The sequence below is a fragment of the Aythya fuligula genome, chromosome 19, assembly GCF_009819795.1.
Source record: "Aythya fuligula isolate bAytFul2 chromosome 19, bAytFul2.pri, whole genome shotgun sequence".
Taxonomy (NCBI): Eukaryota; Metazoa; Chordata; class Aves; order Anseriformes; family Anatidae; genus Aythya; species Aythya fuligula.
The window spans coordinates 4,157,369-4,174,886 of NC_045577.1; the positions used below are offsets into that span (position 1 = coordinate 4,157,369).

Here is a 17,518-nt window from a genome sequence, read left to right on the forward strand (position 1 = left end):
GTGCCGTGCGGGGTGGCAGAGAGGAAGAGGCACCAAAAACTGGAGCTTTGTGCACCGAAAGGGCTGCGGGAGCTGGAGCGCACGGGGCAGCCCGTCCCCACCACGGAAACCCACTGGATCACCGAGAGCAATTGCAAGCCCTGAGCCTGGGAGCCCACGGGAACGTCTCTGCCACCCCGAGGGTGCCCCTGTCCCGCTGCCGGGGGCTCCTGGAAGGCGTCGCTCCCTCCTCGCCCTGGGAACTCCTTTTTTTTGATGCTTTGTGGCCAAAACGCAGCTCCCTCCTGCAGATCCCCGCGGTGCCTCCAACATCTCCAACCCCGACCCGTTGGGCTGGACCCCCCGGTGCCAACCGATGTGACACCACGAGGATCGTCTGCTGGGAAACCACGGACCCACAGCACCCGGAATAATTCCCAGCCAAATGCAAATGTTTGCTCTTTCACTTCCCCTGGAAGACTTTTTTTTTTTTTCCTCCTTTTTTTTTTTTTTAATGCCTTTTGTATTGGCTTTGCCCCTCCCAGCCACTGCTGTGCTTCAGCTCCATCAGCGCTCATCCGGGGCATACACAGCGAGCTCGACCCCTCGCCGATTTTTGGGGAGAACCTGCAAAGAAAGCGGGGTGCGCAGCCAGCTAGAAGGAGTTTCCAACCCCCAAAATACCAAAATTCAGCGTCCACCCAGCCGGTGCGGCTGCCTGCAGCCCCTGCTGCTGCTGCATGGGGTGGGATGGAGCAGTCCCTCGGCCCCCTCTGCCCCCTCTCATCCTTTTCTGAGCATTTGCACATTTGAGAAAAAAAAAAAAAAAAAGGAACAAAAATAGGGGTTTTGCCTGCATTACAGAGCTCTTTGCTGGTTGATGAGGACCCCGCTGGGGAATGAGGGGAAGTTTTCCCAGGGGAAGGACCCTCCTGCAGGGCTGGGGCTGGCTGTTGTCCCGCTGTGGGGTCTGTCCTGCCCCCTTTTGGCATGCTGAACGCCCCAGAGCAGATCATTTCGGCCACAGCACCCAGACCTGGCTGCAGATTTGGGACCCCGGTTTGGCGACACCTCCAGTCTCTCCTTGGGGCCCCCACCTCCTCCTTGAGCATCACCGGGACGCGCAGCTCCTCGGTACTGCTGCAAATAAGGCTTGAAGCTCCTCCTGCTTGGAAATGTTGGCCTTAACCTCCTCGTGCCTCAGTTTCCCCATCACTGATATCGGGTGAGCCCCGGAGAGCCGCTGGGTGCTGAGCCACAGCCACGGGGGCTTGGCAAGAAACCCACCCGCGTGGAGCTCCAGGAACGGGGCAGGAGCTGCTGGGTCGGAGCCGATTAATTTATTATGAAAATTAATTTCAGCCCTCATTTTCAACCCGATCATCATCCGAACCACGCAGCCGGCAGGAGCCCACCCGATCCGGGCCGCTCCCTGCGCTCGGTTTTGCGGCTGAAATGACACCGGGGAGGGGGACCCGAGGCAGAGGCGTGGGTGTCCCCGTCCCCCCCCCCGGTGACTGCAGCATCTGTGTGTGTGTCCCCCCCTTCATTTGTCCCGTCAGTGTTGCCTGATTAAACGCAGTGTCTGTGCTCCCCTTCTTTTCAGTCCTCTGTTCGCGCGCTGTCGCTGCTTTGTGGCCGCCTTTCCCTGTGCTCTGGGGCTGGGCTGAGACGTTTCCTCCTGGAAAAGCAGGAGGAAAGCTTTTTCCTCCTGGGGGCACACCCCCCCCCCCAGCCTCTGTACTGGCCTGAACCAGGGCACGAGAGAGAGAAGCGAGGTGGGAGTTTTCCTCCAGAGCTGCCCTTCAATCGCTGCAATCGGGTGCCCCCGGAGCGCTAGAGGGGGACCCCAGCCCTGTTGGTGCCAGGGGTGCATCCTCCCCACCCTGAGCTGGGGTGTGAAAAGGGTCCTGGGGGGTCTGATCCCTGCTTGGGGCAGGACCAGGGGTTTTGGGGTCGGCTGCAAGGGCTGCTGGAGCTGCTCTCGGGTGGGTTTGGAGGGGACGGGCGGTGACCCGCAGCCGGCACGGTGGCACCAAGCAGCTCACCCGCTCCCTATGTAAACTGGGGGGGGCCGAGGCCTTTTTGGAGGCCAGCGACACCCCTCCTTCTGCCAGGGCTTCGGGGAGGCTGAGGGCAGGAGGTTTGGGGTGAATTTTGGGGTGAAGGAGGGAGCTGCCAGCCCCCGGTGCACCGCAGCAGCTCGGGGCTTGGCGCACAGGGTCCCCACCGGGGTTTTGGTGGCACACACAAGACCCGGTGCTGCAGGAAAACCCCTCTCCCTTCTCTCTCTCCATTCGTGTGGCCACAAGCCCTGCCCCGAGAGGCAGCCAAGCTCTGGGCTGAGAAGCAGCAGCTCCAGCGCAGAGCCTCGTTTGTCAAGGTGAAGCCTGTCTGCGCGTCGTCCGTGCCGGCGTCCCGGCTTGCATGCCCTGCTGCCTTGTCTTGAGATGAATTCAAGAGCAAACCGAGCAAAACAACCGGTTCCAAACAAACAGACAAAAAAAAAAAAAAAATCAGAACCCAGGAACTTTGTGACGATGGAAATAAAAGCTTCATGACGGTACCGAGGCACCCGTGGTCTGTGATGTGCAGCAGGGGGAGGCAGTCTCCGGGAGTCTGTGCGGAGGGGCTGCGGGTGCCACCTTTGGGTGCTGGGTGCCCTGAGCAGGGGGCTGTTAGGGACACCCTACCCACACGCTTCCTGGGCTGAGACAAGCAGTCGGGCCTCAGCTCACCCCAAAACGCTGCTCCTCCCTTCGCCCACACCCTTTTTTTTTTTTTTTTTCCCCCCCCTTTACGCAGCAGGCGCGTGCAGCCTGTCCCCACCTCCTCCGGCCCCGCTGCCAGCGCAGCAGGCTGGGAGCCGCCGGGGTGCTTTTGGCAAGCGGCGGCCGCCGAGCAATTTGCTATTAATATCCCCTAATTGCGTCTCGCAGCCCTTAATTACGCGCCCTCGGCGGCCCCCTCCCCGTGGCTGGGCGCGCAGAGGGGGCTCGCGGCGCGGGTGAGGCTTTGGATGCGTGCGGGGCGGCTCTGTGCTGCTCAAGCCTGCTGGAAAGGAGGCTGCAAGGCCCTGCCAGCACGTCCTCGTTTGGGCGAGCTCCTAACGAGGGGGGCTAATTATTGCTGGGGAGGCCAGAGGAGGTCTAAGCAAGGAGGCTGGGTGTGCACGGGAGGCGCACGGGAGGCGCGTTGTACCCCGGCGCAGGGATAAAGCGTGTATTGCAATCAAGAACCATAAAATATCCCGAGTTGGAAGGGACCCATGAGGCTCGTGGAGCCCAACTCCTCTTTATTTCTCTCCATAAATTTATTTACGGCTGTGCCAGCAGAGGGCGAGGAGAGGGGAAGGCTCCGAAGGATGTTTTTGGGTGCGGTTACCCAGAGGCTGTTCCCGCTGAGGATGGGAGCCCCCCTCAGCAAGGAAGGGGTTAAAGCCCAGTTAACCCCCTACGCCCAGTTAAACGGGTGCTGCGGGGACTGGGAGCAGCTTGGGGGGATGAATGAGGCGATGGGGAGAAGCTGGGGGGGGGGGGTTTGGGCACCAGCAGCTGTGCGTGGAGGTGGTCCCCATCCCCTGCTGGGGCAGGACGAGGGGTGCTCAGCCCTGGGGCAGGATCTGGCCCTCGATGCTCGCCCCCAGCCTCTCCCGGTCCCACTGGGGGGGCGTTGAGCAAGAGCAGAGCCGGGGATGGGGGGGGGAAGCTCAGCACATCCAGGCCTGGGCTCTGCTCCCAGCCCCCCTCCTGCTGGGGGGGGTCTCTGTCCCCAGCCCCTCTCCCACCCAACCCCACCCCGACCCCTTCATCCCACGCAGTCGCTGGGAAATCCAATCTGAGGAGGGTTCCTGGTGTCCTGCGGGGGGTTCCTTTCTCAGCACCCCCCCTGCTTGCAGCTGGGTCCCCCCCCTCTCCATGCCTTTGGCAGATTTTCCCCAAAAGCGCTCAGCTGCGAGCCCCCGTGTCCTCCCCTCACCTCCCCCGGCGGCACCCGGGGAGGGGGGTGGGGGGGAGGCAGGGCTGGGGGGGGGGTCCAGGCACTGTGTCAGCCCCCATGGGCTGTGGGACCTCCTTTCCAGCCCCCCCCCGGCCTCCCCAGCACGTTGCTGGCTCACAAAATCCTTTTTTTTTTTTTTTTCCCCTCCCTCCATCCCTCCCAGCAGCTGAGCGCTGGAGCAGGGCTGCAGCTGTGGGGTGGCTGCGTCCCCTCTCTGCCCCTGCTGTGTGCAGCCCCTCGCACCCCCCTGTCCCCCCCCCTCTCCAATTTGGGGACAGGGACGGAGCAGGGCGAGGACAAAGCAGGGGGCTCCGGCACCCCAAATTCTCCCCAGGATGCCACCCCACGGAGGGATATTTGTGGGTCTCTGGCTGCTGCTGGTCCCTGGCGTCACCGGGTCCCCCCCCGGTGCCGGGGGGGCCACGCTGGCCTTCGTTTTCGACACCACGGGCTCCATGTACGACGACCTGGTGCAGGTGACGGACGGGGCGTCGCGCATCCTGGAGCGCACGCTCAGCCGGGGCACCAAGCTCATCAGGAATTACGTCCTGGTGCCCTTCCACGACCCAGGTAGGGCCGCGATGGGTGTGGGGATAAGGCTGAGGGGCCGGGGTTTTGGGGCTGGGTGGGTTTGGGGTTCTTGGGGGTGCACTGAGGGTAGCAGAGGGGAGCGGAGCTGGTCCCCTGCCAGCCCCCAGGTGCCCCAGGCTGCGGTTGGTGGCCGGGGGCAATGTGCCCAGATGGGGATGGCTGACCCAAAATCACTCCGAGGAGCACCCCGAGTGCATGCCCTGTCCCTTCCCCCCTTTTTAATCCCCCCCCCAGTGGCTGCGGTGGGGAAGCTGCACGGGGTGGCTGTCAGGCACGGTCTCCACACCGTGCTGCCGTATGGGGCAGGCTGTTTCCCCCTGTTAATTAATTAATTAATGGCGATGCCGGCACCTGCTTGTGCCACGCGGGTGGCTTTTTGCTCCCAACCCGTTCCCATCTTGTTGGGCATTGCTGCACAAGCCCTGTGCACACCTATAAATAGCGGCTGCTCTCCAAAAGAGCCCAGACCTCCCTTGAAGAGAGCAGGACCGGGGCTTTATTTTTAGCAGAAATGCTGAAGTTCAATGAAAACTGTTGGAGATGGGGTCAGGGGCAGTAGGTGGGGGTCGGCGGCCGTTTGCTGGTGGTCTCCCCAAGGCCCAGGTCCGTGTCCCGTGTTTCGGCTGGGGTCAGGGGCTGACCTGGGACCTCTGTGTTCGCAGAGGTTGGCCCCGCGACCCTCACCACGGACCCCCGCCTCTTCCAGCAGCGCCTGCAGCAGCTCCAAGTCCAGGTACAGCGCCGAAGCAACGCTCTCTTCTAAAAAACGATGCCTTTTAAACCATTTCAGCCGCGCTCTGCCGGCTGAAACGCTCCCGGGGAGCTTCTTGCGCTTTGCCCAGCCCGGTTCCTGCCCTGCAATGCTCCATCCCGCTGCGTTCCCCATTAGATGCAGCTGTGTCAGCGGGATTTTTAGGGCACAAAACCCCGTGGAAGCAGGAGCCGGTCCTCGCCGTGCCCCCGAGCCCCCTGCCTGGGGTGGCCACTGGAGGCGGTGGGCTGGGGTGGGCACAGGAGTGTGCCCTACGGGTGGATTCACGGGGCTGCACTGGGCTGGAGTCATTATGGGGTGGGGTGTTAATTACCAGATGTGGGACGAGAACGGCTCAGCTGTGATCCCGTGTGGCCCCATGGGGCCATCACGCTGTGCATGCTCCAGCAAAGAAATGCAAGCCCTCGTTATGGGGATGGATTTGGGAAGCCGGCATGGCACGGGGACAGCGGGGACCCCAGCCCTGCCCGTGTCACATCCCCACAGGGCGGGGGGGACTGCCCGGAGATGAGCGTGGCAGCCATCAGGCTGGCCGCCGAGGTCTCGCAGCCCGGCTCCTTCATCTACGTCTTCACGGACGCTCGGGCCAAGGACTACGAGCAGCAGGAGGAGCTGCTGCGGCTGCTGCAGCACAAGCAGTCCCAGGTGAGGCCGTGTCCCCGCCAGACGTGGCTCGGGCAGGCGCACGGCGGTGGCTCCAAGCCCCGAGGAACTGCCCCCATCACCCCTTCACGCGGGGACGCGGCACCGTGGCTGAGCGAGCAGGGGGTTGGATGTGTCCCCCCCGGGGTGTGCTGTCCCCGATGGGACGCTGCAGGGGACCCTGGTGTGACCCTGGCAGGTGGTGTTTGTGCTGACGGGGGACTGCGGGGACAGGAGCCACCCCGGGTACCGCGTGTACGAGCGCATCGCGGCCACCAGCTCCGGGCAGGTCTTCCACCTGGACAAGCAGCAGGTGAAGGAGGTGAGTGAGGACGGGGAGGCGGTCTGACCCAGCCCCTGTATTCCCCCGGGGTCAATCCTCGTGCCCAAGGCACCTCTGGGTTGCTCTGGGAGCCCCGCGTTAGCCTTGAACCAAGCAAACGAGGTTTCTGTTCCCATGGGCGAGCCAGGGGATGTGACTGCTCCCCCATGGTGGAGCAGGAGCCACCTGGCAATTGCAATCACACCAAATGACTCGGTTCCCTTTGCATCGGGAGGGGTGTGCCTGGGGTTTTGTGCCCCTGCCATACAGCCCTGCTTCTGAAACAGCCCTAAAATGGGGATGCCATACGGCGAGGATCCAGGTTAATCCTCCCCCGCCTGCCCCCAGGTGCTGAAGTGGGTGGAAGAGGCCATCCAGGCCTCCAAAGTCCACCTGCTGTCTGCGGACCATGAGGATGGCGGGGAGCACACGTGGCCCGTCCCCTTCGACCCCAGCCTGAAGGAGGTCACCGTCTCCCTGAGCGGCCCGGCCCCGCAGATCGAGGTCCGGGACCCGGCAGGTGGGTGCCCAGAGGAGCAGCAGGCAGAGGGGAGATGCTTTGGGGAGCATTTTGGGGATCCCTGTGAGTCCCTGTTTTCCTCCAGCAGCCAGAAGTGCGTGATGGAGGGCTCCTGGCCGGCTGCAGGGGCTGGGGAAGCACCCGGGGTGCCCATCCCAGAGTTTTGCTTCTCCTTGCAGGGAAGGTGCTCGAGAAGGGCCGCGACCTGAAGGAGCTGCTCAGCATCCCCAACTCGGCCGTGGTGGTGGCGGTGCAGCCCCACGAGCCAGGGATGTGGCAGGTCAAGGTAGGCTGGTGCCAGGTCCCGTGTGTCGTCCCCTCCAGGTGGGACACCCCCAAAAAAAAAAGAGCCCACAGAGCCCCTGCCCCTCTCCCGTGCTCGGGGCTCTCCTGATGGGCACCGAGCTGCCTGAGCGGGTGCAAGGGGCTGGCTGCTGCCCTCTTCCTTCCCCTTCTGCCCTCGGCAAGTGCCTCTCGTCCTGCTTGCAGACCCAGAGCAGCGGCCGCCACTCGGTGAGGATCACGGGCGTCAGCAGCATCAATTTCCAAGCCGGATTCTCCACCCAGCCCGACCCCGACAGCATCCAGCCCGGGGAGCGGCCGCTGCAAGGTGAGGCTGGCACTTGCCACGATGTGCACTCTGCCTCCATGCCTCCTGCAGCCTGGAACACGTCTAAATTTTGCTTTTCTCCCAGGCCTGCCTGTCTCTGTGGTGGTGAACTGCAGCGGCCTGGAGCCCCCAGGACGTCTGCAGGAGATCGAGCTCTTCAACAGCTCCGGCCGTGCCCTCCTCTCGCTGCCCCTACGGCCCCTCTCCAACACCTCCTCGGGGCACCTCTGGGTGGGCTCGCCCCTCCGTGCCCCCCCTGGGGACTTTCTGCTGAAGGTGAAGGGCGAGGACGCCCAGGGCCACCCCCTGCACCGCCTCTCCAGCGTCACCTACACCAGCGTGGTCCCCGGTGAGCGGTCCCTGCTCAGCACCGCTTCTCCAGGGGGCTCAAAGGCTCCTTCCAGCACCCCTCTGCTTTGCTTTCCGCCTTGGTATTTTAAATCCACCTTTCCTGGTGTCTCCCAAGGAGCGTTACATGTCTGTGTGTGTCCCCAACTGCTTCCAGGCCTGCCCCAGGTGAACATCTCCAGCAGGATCCGGGCTTACCGCCGCGAGCCGCAGCGGGTCTCCTGCTCGGCGCACAGCGAGCTGCCCTTCCGCATGCAGCTCAGCCGGGCTGGGGCCAGGCTCGGGGAGGAGAAGCAATTCAGGTTGGTCTCCAGTTTGGCCCAGTTTGCTCCCTGCTGGACTTGCACGGAGGCAGCACAACCCCCCCCGATGTTGCTGGTGGAGGGATGCTGTGCGCCACCCTGGGCACTGCTGGCTGCGAGCATCCTGAGGGAGTTGTGAAACCCGAGGGACGTGTCTGTGTGATGCCCAGCTCCAACAGGAGAAATCCCAAGGAATTTGGAGCAGCTGTGGGCATGGCATTCCCACCCCAAGTGCCTGGAATGGGGCTGATCCTGTGGTTTCTTTTTCATAGAGGTTCAGGGAACGTCAGCTGGCTGATCCCCGCGGCATCCAAGAGCGACGAAGGGTTCTACGAGTGCACGGCCACGAACAAGGTTGGGGTGGCGCGGGCTCGTGCCTACATCTCCGTCTCAGGTGGGTGCAGCTCCTGCCGAGCTCTGGTCCCCAGGGATCCCCAGGTTCAGGCTCCTTCCAGCCCAGCACGCTGCCTTTGCAGAGCCACCGCCGCGTCTCCAGGCTCCGGGCAACGTCACGGCTTCGCCGGGCCACGACGTGGTGCTGTCCTGCCCCGTGCTGAGCGCCGTGCCCTACAACCTGACGTGGAGCTGGGACGGGAGGGTGGCCCTGCAGGAGGGCGGCAGGGCCAGGCTGCTGCAGAACCACTCGCTGGAGATCAGCCGCGTGCAGCCGGGGGACGCGGGCCCCTACGAGTGCATCGCCCGCAGTGCCCACGGCACCGCCACCGCCTCCGTCTGGCTCTTCATCCAGGGTAGGCTCTGCCCCACACCGGGGGAGATTTGTCACCCCGGGAGCCAAACGGGGTGATGTGCTGCTCGTGGTCCTTTTTTCCCCTCCCCATGCAGAGGCGCCGTGGGTGGAGGTCGATGCAAGCCCCCAGCGTTTCGGCAGGGGCCAGGAGCTGCGGCTGAACTGCACGGCCGGGGGCTACCCCCAGCCACGCATCACCTGGAAGCGCTGGGGCTGGGTGCTGGAGCAGGACCAGAGGTGACAGCGGGGAGCGGGGTGCCTTCATCCTGCATCCCACTGGGGCTGGTGCTCCCCTCGTGGGGCCGTGTGGGCTGGGAGAGGGGCTGGGGGTTGCCAACAGGGAGAGGAAGGCGTTGAGGCATCCCCAGCCCGCACAGCTGGGATGGTTGGCGTATTGCTGGCCCTAATTTCACATGTGTTTTTCAAAGCCATCCTGCTTTATCCAGGCACAGACCCCAGCAAGGGGAACTCGAGGTGGGGAGGAGCTCTCTGAGCCCGCTGTGCACCCATCTCCAAATGATCTTTGTACTTTAATTTCTTCTGCTTTTGGCTTCCCCCTCCCCACCCCACATCAGGCTGTGAAGTGGGCTTGGGGAAGGTTTTTTTTTTTTTACTTTGGGGATGAAAGTGCTCAACCCTCAATGCTTCTCCTTGGTTCCAAGGAGAAGGTTCCCTCCTGTGGGGGCTGACGCAGCTGGCTTTGAGTCCCAAACCACATCGACCCAGTGCTCAGCAAACCTATCCCGTGTGCAGGGTGGCTCCAAGCCCCATCACTAATTTCACCGTATTTCTCATCAGTGTCATTTTTCAGGGCTCGGTTTCCCCTCTTTTCCCACCATTTCCCCTCTTTTCCCACCCCCTGCAGGGTTTTCATGGACTCTCAGGGCACCCTGCACATCAGGGCTGCGGTCCCGGAGGACGCGGGGAACTACAGCTGCTCTGCCAACAGCCTGCTGGGGCAGGACGAGCAAGCCATCAGCCTGGAGTACATCGGTACCGGCACCCCAGGAGGGGGATCCCAGCTGTGCACGAGGGTTTTTTCTTTCCTGCAGTGCTGGGAGCTGCTTGTGCAAGCTGTGGGCAGGACTGTCCCAAAAGGAGGGTGGTGGTGGAGGGGCTCTGGGGTCTCCGCTGTCCTCTCGGGGTGAATTAAGGCACAAGGAGTGCTGCAGGGATAACCTGCAGCCGTTTCTCTCCCTGTGGCACAGAGCCTGCTGCCATCCTGGCCGTGACACCGGGCGTCAAGGCGCTGGTGGGAGAAGACGTGACCCTGGAGTGCTGGGTCTCGGGGGTGCCCCCTCCCCAAATCGCGTGGCACAAAGGTGAAGCCGGGCCAGGACGCTCGCAGACAGCAAGCCCCATCCCCGCACCGGGACCCCCGCCTGCCCTTGGGGACGTCATGCACGGGGTCCCTGGGGTGCTGATGGGGACGTTTTGGGGCAGGCGAGCAGGAGGTGGCGGCGTTCCCGGCGGGCAGCCAGCGCGGCGTGCTGCGGCTGCAGGCGGTGCAGGAGGAGGATTCGGGGCCGTACACGTGCCAGGCTCGCGGCGAGGCCGGCGATGCTTTTGCCAGCACGGTGCTGGATGTGGGCTGTGAGTATCTGGGGTTTTGGGGTTGGGAGGAGGGAAGTGGCTCGGGGTGTGGGCAGAGACCCCTGTGGGTGCTGTTGCATGGGGCAAGGCTGGGGTGCAGGGTGTGAGCAGTGGGATTAGGTGGAAGTGGGGGTTAAGCCTTTGTCTGAAAAGCCAGGCACCCCCCCCATGGTGCTCAGGGCTTCCCTGTGAAGGGCTGGAATAGCTTGGGAAGGAGGAAGAGGAGGGTGGGGGTCTCGTTGGGGGCAGTAAGGCTTGAATCTGTTAACGGTAGAAAAGCACAAGAGGGTTTTGCTCAGCAAGAGGGGTGCTGAGTGTAATTGAGGGTCAAAGCTGCGGGGTAATAAAAACAACAAATGCTTTGAATCATGCTCGTAACCCTTCAAGGCACCTGGCTCGTGCATTTTTGCAGCCCTGGGCACCGGGAAGCCAGGGTGCTGCAGCAGGGGGGCGGCAGCCCTGCCCGAGCCCCTTCCCACTGCTCTCTCCTGCAGCTGCCCCGCACTTCCCCGAGCCCCTGGGGGACCTGGAGGTCGAGATCGGGGACAGCGTGACCCTGCCGTGCCGTGCCGAGGGCTCGTTGCCACTGCAGGTGGCTTGGTCCCGGCAGGATGGGAAGCCCGTGGTGCAGCAGCACGGGGTGCCTGGGGCTGAGCTCCTCATCGATGGTGAGCGCTGCGTGCGTGCCGAGTGATGGAGAGGGCGTGCAGGCGTCCTGCCTGGGTGTGCGCTCACACAGCACCTCCGTGCGCTCCCCCTCGGTGCTCCAGGAGCCTCGCTGGATGACCAAGCTGTCTATGTCTGTGAAGCCCAGAACGACTTTGGGAAAATCCGAGCAGAAGTCAAGCTGACGGTCACTGGACAAGGTTTGATTTTCTGTGGTTTTTTGGTGTGTGGGTCCCTGTGAGGCTCGAGGTGGGCTGAAAGCACTTGGGCAGAGCCATCCACTGAATCCCTCCCCAACATGGGTTCAGGAGCACTCATCCACCTCTGCCCAAAAGCACTGGGGTGCGCTCAGACCCACAGACAAACACCCCCAAACTCCTGGGGGGGGCTGAATGTTGGAGCAGGCTTGTGCTGAGCCAAGCTCTGGACCTCGGAGGAGAGGCGGTGCAGGGGCTTATGGCCACCCCAAGCCTCGAGCAGCTTTTTGGTGGTGGCAGCGGGGGGGCTGCAGCAGTCCGGGTGTCACTGGGCAGGCTGCTGGGCTGCTCCGTGGAATGAATGTAATGCACTTAATGCAGAAAATCAAAAAATCACCATCCTGGGTGGCTTGGGAGGGGGAGAAAACACCCCGTGCCATGGGGAGCCTGAGTCAGCCGCGCATTTCTGTTGTGGGCTCTTCTGCCCGTCCCCAGGAAGGTCTGGAAGACGTCTGGGTTAATTTTTAAAGCAGGACATTAATTCTCCCCCGTGTTCCTTGCTAATTTATCTCCAATTAATATCACTTTTCCTGTTCTCCCCTCTCTCTCCCAGCCCCAGCAATAGCTCTGGCACCCACCGTGGTCCGAGTGCTGGCAGGGCAACCCCTGTGGCTGCCGTGCGTCATCCTGGCCGGGCGGCCGCTGCCTGCCCGCCTCTGGCTGAAGGACGGGCAGCCGGTGAGGGTCGTGGGGACAGGGGGGGCTTCATGGGGCCAGTGGGGGCTCTGTGGGAATGGGGGACTCGTGGGGGCACATCTGTGCCCAAAGCTGCCGGTGGGAGATGCTGGGGGAGCGTTTGGGTTGGGAAGGGCGCACCATCAGGGTGTTTGTATGACCCAAGCATGGGATTTTTGGGTATGCCCCAAAGGCAGCATGGCAAGGTGATGTTTGCCCCTCTCTATCCCTTCCACTTCCCTGTCTCTGCCCTGTCCAGGTAGCCCCGAGCGGCCGCTTGTCCACCCAGCCTGACGGCAGCCTGCACGTGGGCCAGGCGTCGCGGGGGGACGCGGGGACCTACACCTGCGTGGCCACCAACGCCCTCGGCTCGCAGCGGCAGGAGATGGCCCTGGTGGTCCACGGTGAGAGGCCGGGTGTCCCCGCGGGGTGGTCGGGGTGGGTGCTGTCCCCTGGCTTCTGCTGCCAGCTCTGTGTGACCTCAGTGGGAAGGAGCCGTGGATCTCTGGCTGGAGCGAGGCTTTTCCACCGCTCTGGAAGAGCTGCTGCAGCATGTCAGGGCAGGAAAAACTCCGAAGCCAGATCTGTGCGTAAGGAACGGTCCCCAGGGCAGCGCGGTGCGGCTACAAAGCAGGCTCAGAGAACATCTGGTGGCTCTGTGAGTGCTAGCCAGCCAGGACACATGAAATTCGACTCTGGACACGTGCAATGAAGCATCCATCCTGCCTGTTGGGCTGCTGACCCGCGCTGGTGGAGCTCCGTGCCCAGCCGGGATGTGCAGGGTGCTCGGGGCTGGTCGCCAGCTGGGGTCGGGTGCCAAATGTTTTGGGTACGAGAGCAGGGGCTTCACCAGGAGCTGTCACCTGCAGCAGGGTGAGGTTTAGGCAAATCTAGCCTGGGAGGCTGAGCTTTTGAGGAAGAACGTGAGCTTTTGGGGAAGCATGTGAGCTTTTGGAGATGCAGCCCCTGTGTACAGCGGTGATTGCGCAGAGAGAGGGGACGGTGCTGGAGGGGTTTGGGGACGGGATGGGGGTTTGCTGGGGGTGCTGGCAAGCTGTGAGTCAAAGCCCCGCTCCCTGAGGCCATGTCCAGCAGGGTGAGGTGCTCCTCTCTGTCCCCAGTTCCTCCCAGCATCGATCCTGGTCCTGCCCTGGTTGCTGCCACCGAGGGAGTGGCCGTCACCCTGCGGTGCGATGCCACCGGCGTGCCCACCCCCACAGTCACCTGGACCAAGGTAGAAGTGTCCCCAGCAGGTGGGGGGCTTGGGAGGGTGGCTCTGTGTGGGAGCAGGCTGGCGTCCTGCTGCCAGGGGCACCCTTGGGTGCTGGGTGGTGTGTGGAGAGGACATTGCCCACCGGTGCGCTGTGGCTGCCTGGGGAGGTGGCACTGAGCGCCCCTGGAAGCTGGAATCAGCAAGACAGCTTGCTCTGATGGACACAGAGCCTATTATTGTTGTTATTATTATATTTTATTTTATTGATTTTATTTTTTGCCCTTGGCCTTGCTAGCTCATGGCAAAGTCTCTGCCTTCTTCCTCTCCTCATCAGGGCACGGAGCCCATCTCGCCGAGCCCACGCTACCACCTCAACCCCAACGGGACCCTCCTGATCCCATCACCCTCTCCGGGGGATGCCGGCACCTATTTCTGCACGGCTGCCAGTGTGGCAGGCTTCTCCAGCCGGCAGGTGCAGCTCTCCATCAGCAGTGAGTGCTCCACACTGGGACCAGCTCCTGGTAAACCCTCTCCGGAGGGTGGGCAGCCACAGGCTGTGGTTGCTCCTGGTTTCCCTGTTATCTTTGGGCTGCCCGAGCCGCGTGTAGGATGGGTTTTGGGGATGGGGAAAACAGCGCTGAGGGTTGTGGGGTGCGTGGAGCGTTCCTGCACCAGCTTTGTTTTCTCTCTCCATCCAGCCAAGCCCAGGATCAGCGTGAACGGATCGCGGGGGATATCAGCCCCTGTGACCGTCCTGGCGGTGCGTGGGCAGGAGACCACGCTGCCCTGCGAGGCGCAGGGCTCTCCCCTTCCCCTGGTGGCGTGGAGCCGCGAGTCCCAGCTGCTGCCTCTCTCCTCCTCGAGGTACCGGCTCTGCCTGCTCCCTGGGGAGCTCTCCTGGGGTTATTGAGGGTTGGATCCTGCCCTGGTGCTCTGAGCACTCGCTGCTGCTCCTCAAAGAGAGCTCGCGGTGGCTGCTGGCCAGGGCAGCCGCTCTCCCACCACCCCCTCGCTCCCACGCGCCTTCACGCTGGGTTCTGCTCCCAGTTTCGCAGCTGGTCTGAATTTGTCCACTGGAGCGAAGCGAGCGGCTGGCTTGCAGCTCCATGGCTCGGGCCCGTATCTGCTCAGCCTCAGCTTCAGCAGACAGCTACGTGCTGATGTTCACAGCGCATGATCTGCCCCTCAGCACGTTGCTGCTCCCTGGGGATGGGGTAGCGGGGATGCTGAAGCACGCGGATGGGATGGGGAGGGAGGCAGAGTTGTCCCCGTGGGGCTGGTGGCGGTGATGGGACCACCAAAATCATACAACGGGAGATGAAAACTGCAAAGTGCCTGGGTGTGTTTGATTATTGAGTGTCTTGGTCTTCCCTGATGGAGCAAGATCTGCTTAGTACATTGTTAGCAGCGTGCTGGAAGGGGTGTCCCACACTGCGGACCCCAATCTCTGTTCGTGGCTTCCTTCCTTCCACCCGAGGCTTGCTGTGGCTGGCTGGGGAAGGCAGCTTGTTTTCACGCCTCTCGAGGGACCGTGTTGCTTTGTCGTTCTTGATCCCGTTCCCTGTGGCTGCTCCCTGTGGCCCTGTGCTGCTCCCCACGGCCGAGTGATTTATGGGGCGGAACGGGCGGCCGTGGGCTGCGATGATGTTATGTCTGCACGGCGCAGATGGTGCTGGGCGCGAGAGCACGGCCAGCTCCAGCTGCAGGGGCCGAGCTCCACGGGGACCCCCGGCACCTTCAGTGGTGACCCTGTCCCCCACACTGGTGGTTCACGCTGCAGCCTTGCACGGGTGCAGAGCAAAGCTTATTTTTTTTCCCCCTGTGCGCAGCTCTGCGGGGCTCCCTGTGGCCATGGGGACCTTCCCGTGGCTGCCTCGTGGTGAGCTGTCAGCCCCTAGCTCCTGTCCAGGGTGAAGGCTGATAAAGGGCAGCAGGGCTGCTCCTCCCAGCCGGCTTCTCTGTTCCCTCTGCACCCCAAGGTACACCGTCCTCCCGTCGGGGTCGCTCCGGCTGGCTGAGCCCCAGGAGGCAGACAGCGGCCTCTACACCTGCACGGCCACGAACGCCGTGGGGAACGCCTCGGTGCGCTACAGCCTGCGAGTCCAGGGTACGTCCTGCTGAGCCCGTGGCACGTGGCATGCTTCTGCATCACCGTGGGGAGCCGTGAGTTGTAAACACAGCTCTGTGCCACCCCTCCATGCCACTTTTTTCTCTTATTTCTCTGTCCCAGTCCCGCCACGAATCCAGCGTGGCCCCGAGGTGCTGCGGGCGCTGGTGGGAGAGCACCTGGAGCTGCCGTGTGTGGCCCACGGGGACCCCGTCCCCAGCCTGAGCTGGTCCAAAGACGGCCGCCCGCTGCGGGAGGGCGAGCGGGGAGCCCTGGGGGGGCCCCATGGAGCTGTGACCATCGGGGCCGTGCAGCTCTCCGATGCGGGACGCTACCGCTGCATCGCCAGCAGCAGCGTGGGGCAGGACACCGTGGAGGTGGTTGTGCAAGTGCTGGGTGAGCGCTGGGACCACAGGATGGGATGGGGTGGGGAGGGCTGGGCTGGGTGTCTGCTGACCCAGCATTGGGGTCGTTCCAACCCCCAGAGCCTCCGTACCTGGGGGATGGTGCAGAGGTCCTGCTGGAGAAGGTTCTCCTTGAGAACGTCACCATAACCTGTCCGGTCAAGGGTAAGGGCTCCGTGCAAGCTGGTGTTCACCAGGGGCTGGGTGTCCTCGTTTGTCTGGCTTTGGGAACCTCCACTTAACCCATCCTTGCTCCTTCCTCACTGCTATGCCCCTGTCCTTCATTCTCTGGGCTCAGCCCAGCTCCTGGCACCCGGCTCTTGGGTAGCACAAGGTGGGGATGGCGCAGGAGCTGTGGGGCAGCACGGATTTCCCCAGGCAGCCCGCACATTGCCTGGCACAGGTGGGAGATGGGGCACCCATCACCTGCCTGAACACTTTCCCCACCTCCATGCACCCACGCAGGGACCCCCACGCCATCCGTCCTCTGGTGGAAGGACGCGGTGGAGGTGCAGGACGCCGTGCCAGGTGCTGAGCTGCTGGACGGGGGCTCGCTCTTCATCCACGCCCTGCAGCCCAGCCACAGTGGGGAGTACACCTGCATGGCAGCCAACGACGTGGGCTCCGTCAGCCTCACGACCACGCTGGTGGTGCACGGTACGGCCAGAGGGAAGGGGGCTTCTGCCCCATGTGAGATGCTCCCCAAATGGGGCGAGCTGTGGGGGTGGTGGGGATGGGCAGAGCTGCTGCATGGGGTCTGTGTGCTGTCTGGGGAGAAACGAGGCAGCCAGATGCCACCGTGCCTTGTCACAGCTCTCACCTTCCCCCAGGCCCCCCGGAGATGATGGGCAGTGGCTGGGAGAATGTGTCGGTGGTGGCCGGCCAGCCCCTGGAGCTGCATTGCAACGTCTCCAGCACCCCCGTCCCCTCCATCACCTGGCACAAGGACGGGCACCCGGTGAGCCACAGGGGAAGGGGGTGGTGGCATTGTGCCCCCCCATGATAGGCGTGCTGCTGGCTCCCCCTGACACCCCCTTTCCTCCCTCTCTTCCTGCAGGTGGATGGAGCTGGGGGTCCCCTCGTGCTCCGCAGGGGCCAGACGCTGCGCTTCGCCGCGGTGCGCAGCGAGGACACGGGCACCTACAGCTGCAGAGCCCGGAGCAGGGCAGGAGAGGCGCGCAGACACTTCGCCCTGCTCGTGCTGGGTGACTCGGTCCCCGTCCCCTGTACCCAGCGATGGTGACCCTGGGGTGGGCTGCGGTGGGCTGGGGGAGGTCCCTTGCAGCCAGCGGGCTGGGGGCAGGGCGGTCCCTTGGGCCGCATCCAGCGTGCAATTTTGGGAACACTGAGCTTGTTATCCTGGATCAGCATGGGGAGGTCAGGAGGGTGGCAAAATTGGGGTGCTCCTTGTTACCCCTGCTCACACCTCCTCTGCCCTCAGTGCCCCCGAGCATGTCCGGGTCCCGGTGGCCTCACAACGTCTCCGTACCGGAGGGCTCCGAGGTGCTGCTGGAGTGTCGGAGCAGGGGGGTGCCCCCACCCCGGGTGCGTTGGATGAAGGATGGGCAGTAAGTGGCTGCGGGGGGGTGCTGGGACCTGCTGGAGGGGTGAGGGTGGTGGTCCTGTCAAAGAGACAGCAACAGGGGGCATGCAACAGGGGAGCACGATGTGTTGGATGAAAAGCCCTTCCCTTCTCCAAAACTCTGGGCCAAAAAGAGGTTTTCAGGGATGGGTTTTGGGAAAACCTTTCCCCAGCCCTTGCTTCCTCCC

At 63.4% G+C, this 17,518-nt stretch overlaps 1 protein-coding gene across 1 annotated transcript in view; it reads left to right on the forward strand.

Moving 5' to 3' along the window:
• Positions 1-4,313: 4,313 nt before the first annotated feature.
• HMCN2 (hemicentin 2) overlaps positions 4,314-17,518 on the forward strand; it is a 36,986-nt gene continuing 23,781 nt past the window's right edge. Inside the window, exons 1-28 of the mRNA XM_032200506.1 lie at positions 4,314-4,548; positions 5,232-5,302; positions 5,828-5,986; positions 6,183-6,305; positions 6,654-6,825; positions 7,005-7,111; positions 7,315-7,435; positions 7,521-7,784; positions 7,941-8,085; positions 8,358-8,479; positions 8,562-8,834; positions 8,929-9,070; positions 9,699-9,826; positions 10,277-10,426; positions 10,921-11,094; positions 11,197-11,292; positions 11,903-12,027; positions 12,284-12,428; positions 13,146-13,258; positions 13,572-13,728; positions 13,936-14,101; positions 15,217-15,344; positions 15,468-15,740; positions 15,830-15,913; positions 16,214-16,405; positions 16,579-16,706; positions 16,806-16,953; positions 17,190-17,316. Of these exons, the coding sequence (XP_032056397.1) occupies positions 4,314-4,548; positions 5,232-5,302; positions 5,828-5,986; positions 6,183-6,305; positions 6,654-6,825; positions 7,005-7,111; positions 7,315-7,435; positions 7,521-7,784; positions 7,941-8,085; positions 8,358-8,479; positions 8,562-8,834; positions 8,929-9,070; positions 9,699-9,826; positions 10,277-10,426; positions 10,921-11,094; positions 11,197-11,292; positions 11,903-12,027; positions 12,284-12,428; positions 13,146-13,258; positions 13,572-13,728; positions 13,936-14,101; positions 15,217-15,344; positions 15,468-15,740; positions 15,830-15,913; positions 16,214-16,405; positions 16,579-16,706; positions 16,806-16,953; positions 17,190-17,316 (4,268 nt within the window). The remainder of the gene's footprint in view (positions 4,549-5,231; positions 5,303-5,827; positions 5,987-6,182; positions 6,306-6,653; positions 6,826-7,004; positions 7,112-7,314; positions 7,436-7,520; positions 7,785-7,940; positions 8,086-8,357; positions 8,480-8,561; positions 8,835-8,928; positions 9,071-9,698; positions 9,827-10,276; positions 10,427-10,920; positions 11,095-11,196; positions 11,293-11,902; positions 12,028-12,283; positions 12,429-13,145; positions 13,259-13,571; positions 13,729-13,935; positions 14,102-15,216; positions 15,345-15,467; positions 15,741-15,829; positions 15,914-16,213; positions 16,406-16,578; positions 16,707-16,805; positions 16,954-17,189; positions 17,317-17,518) is intronic.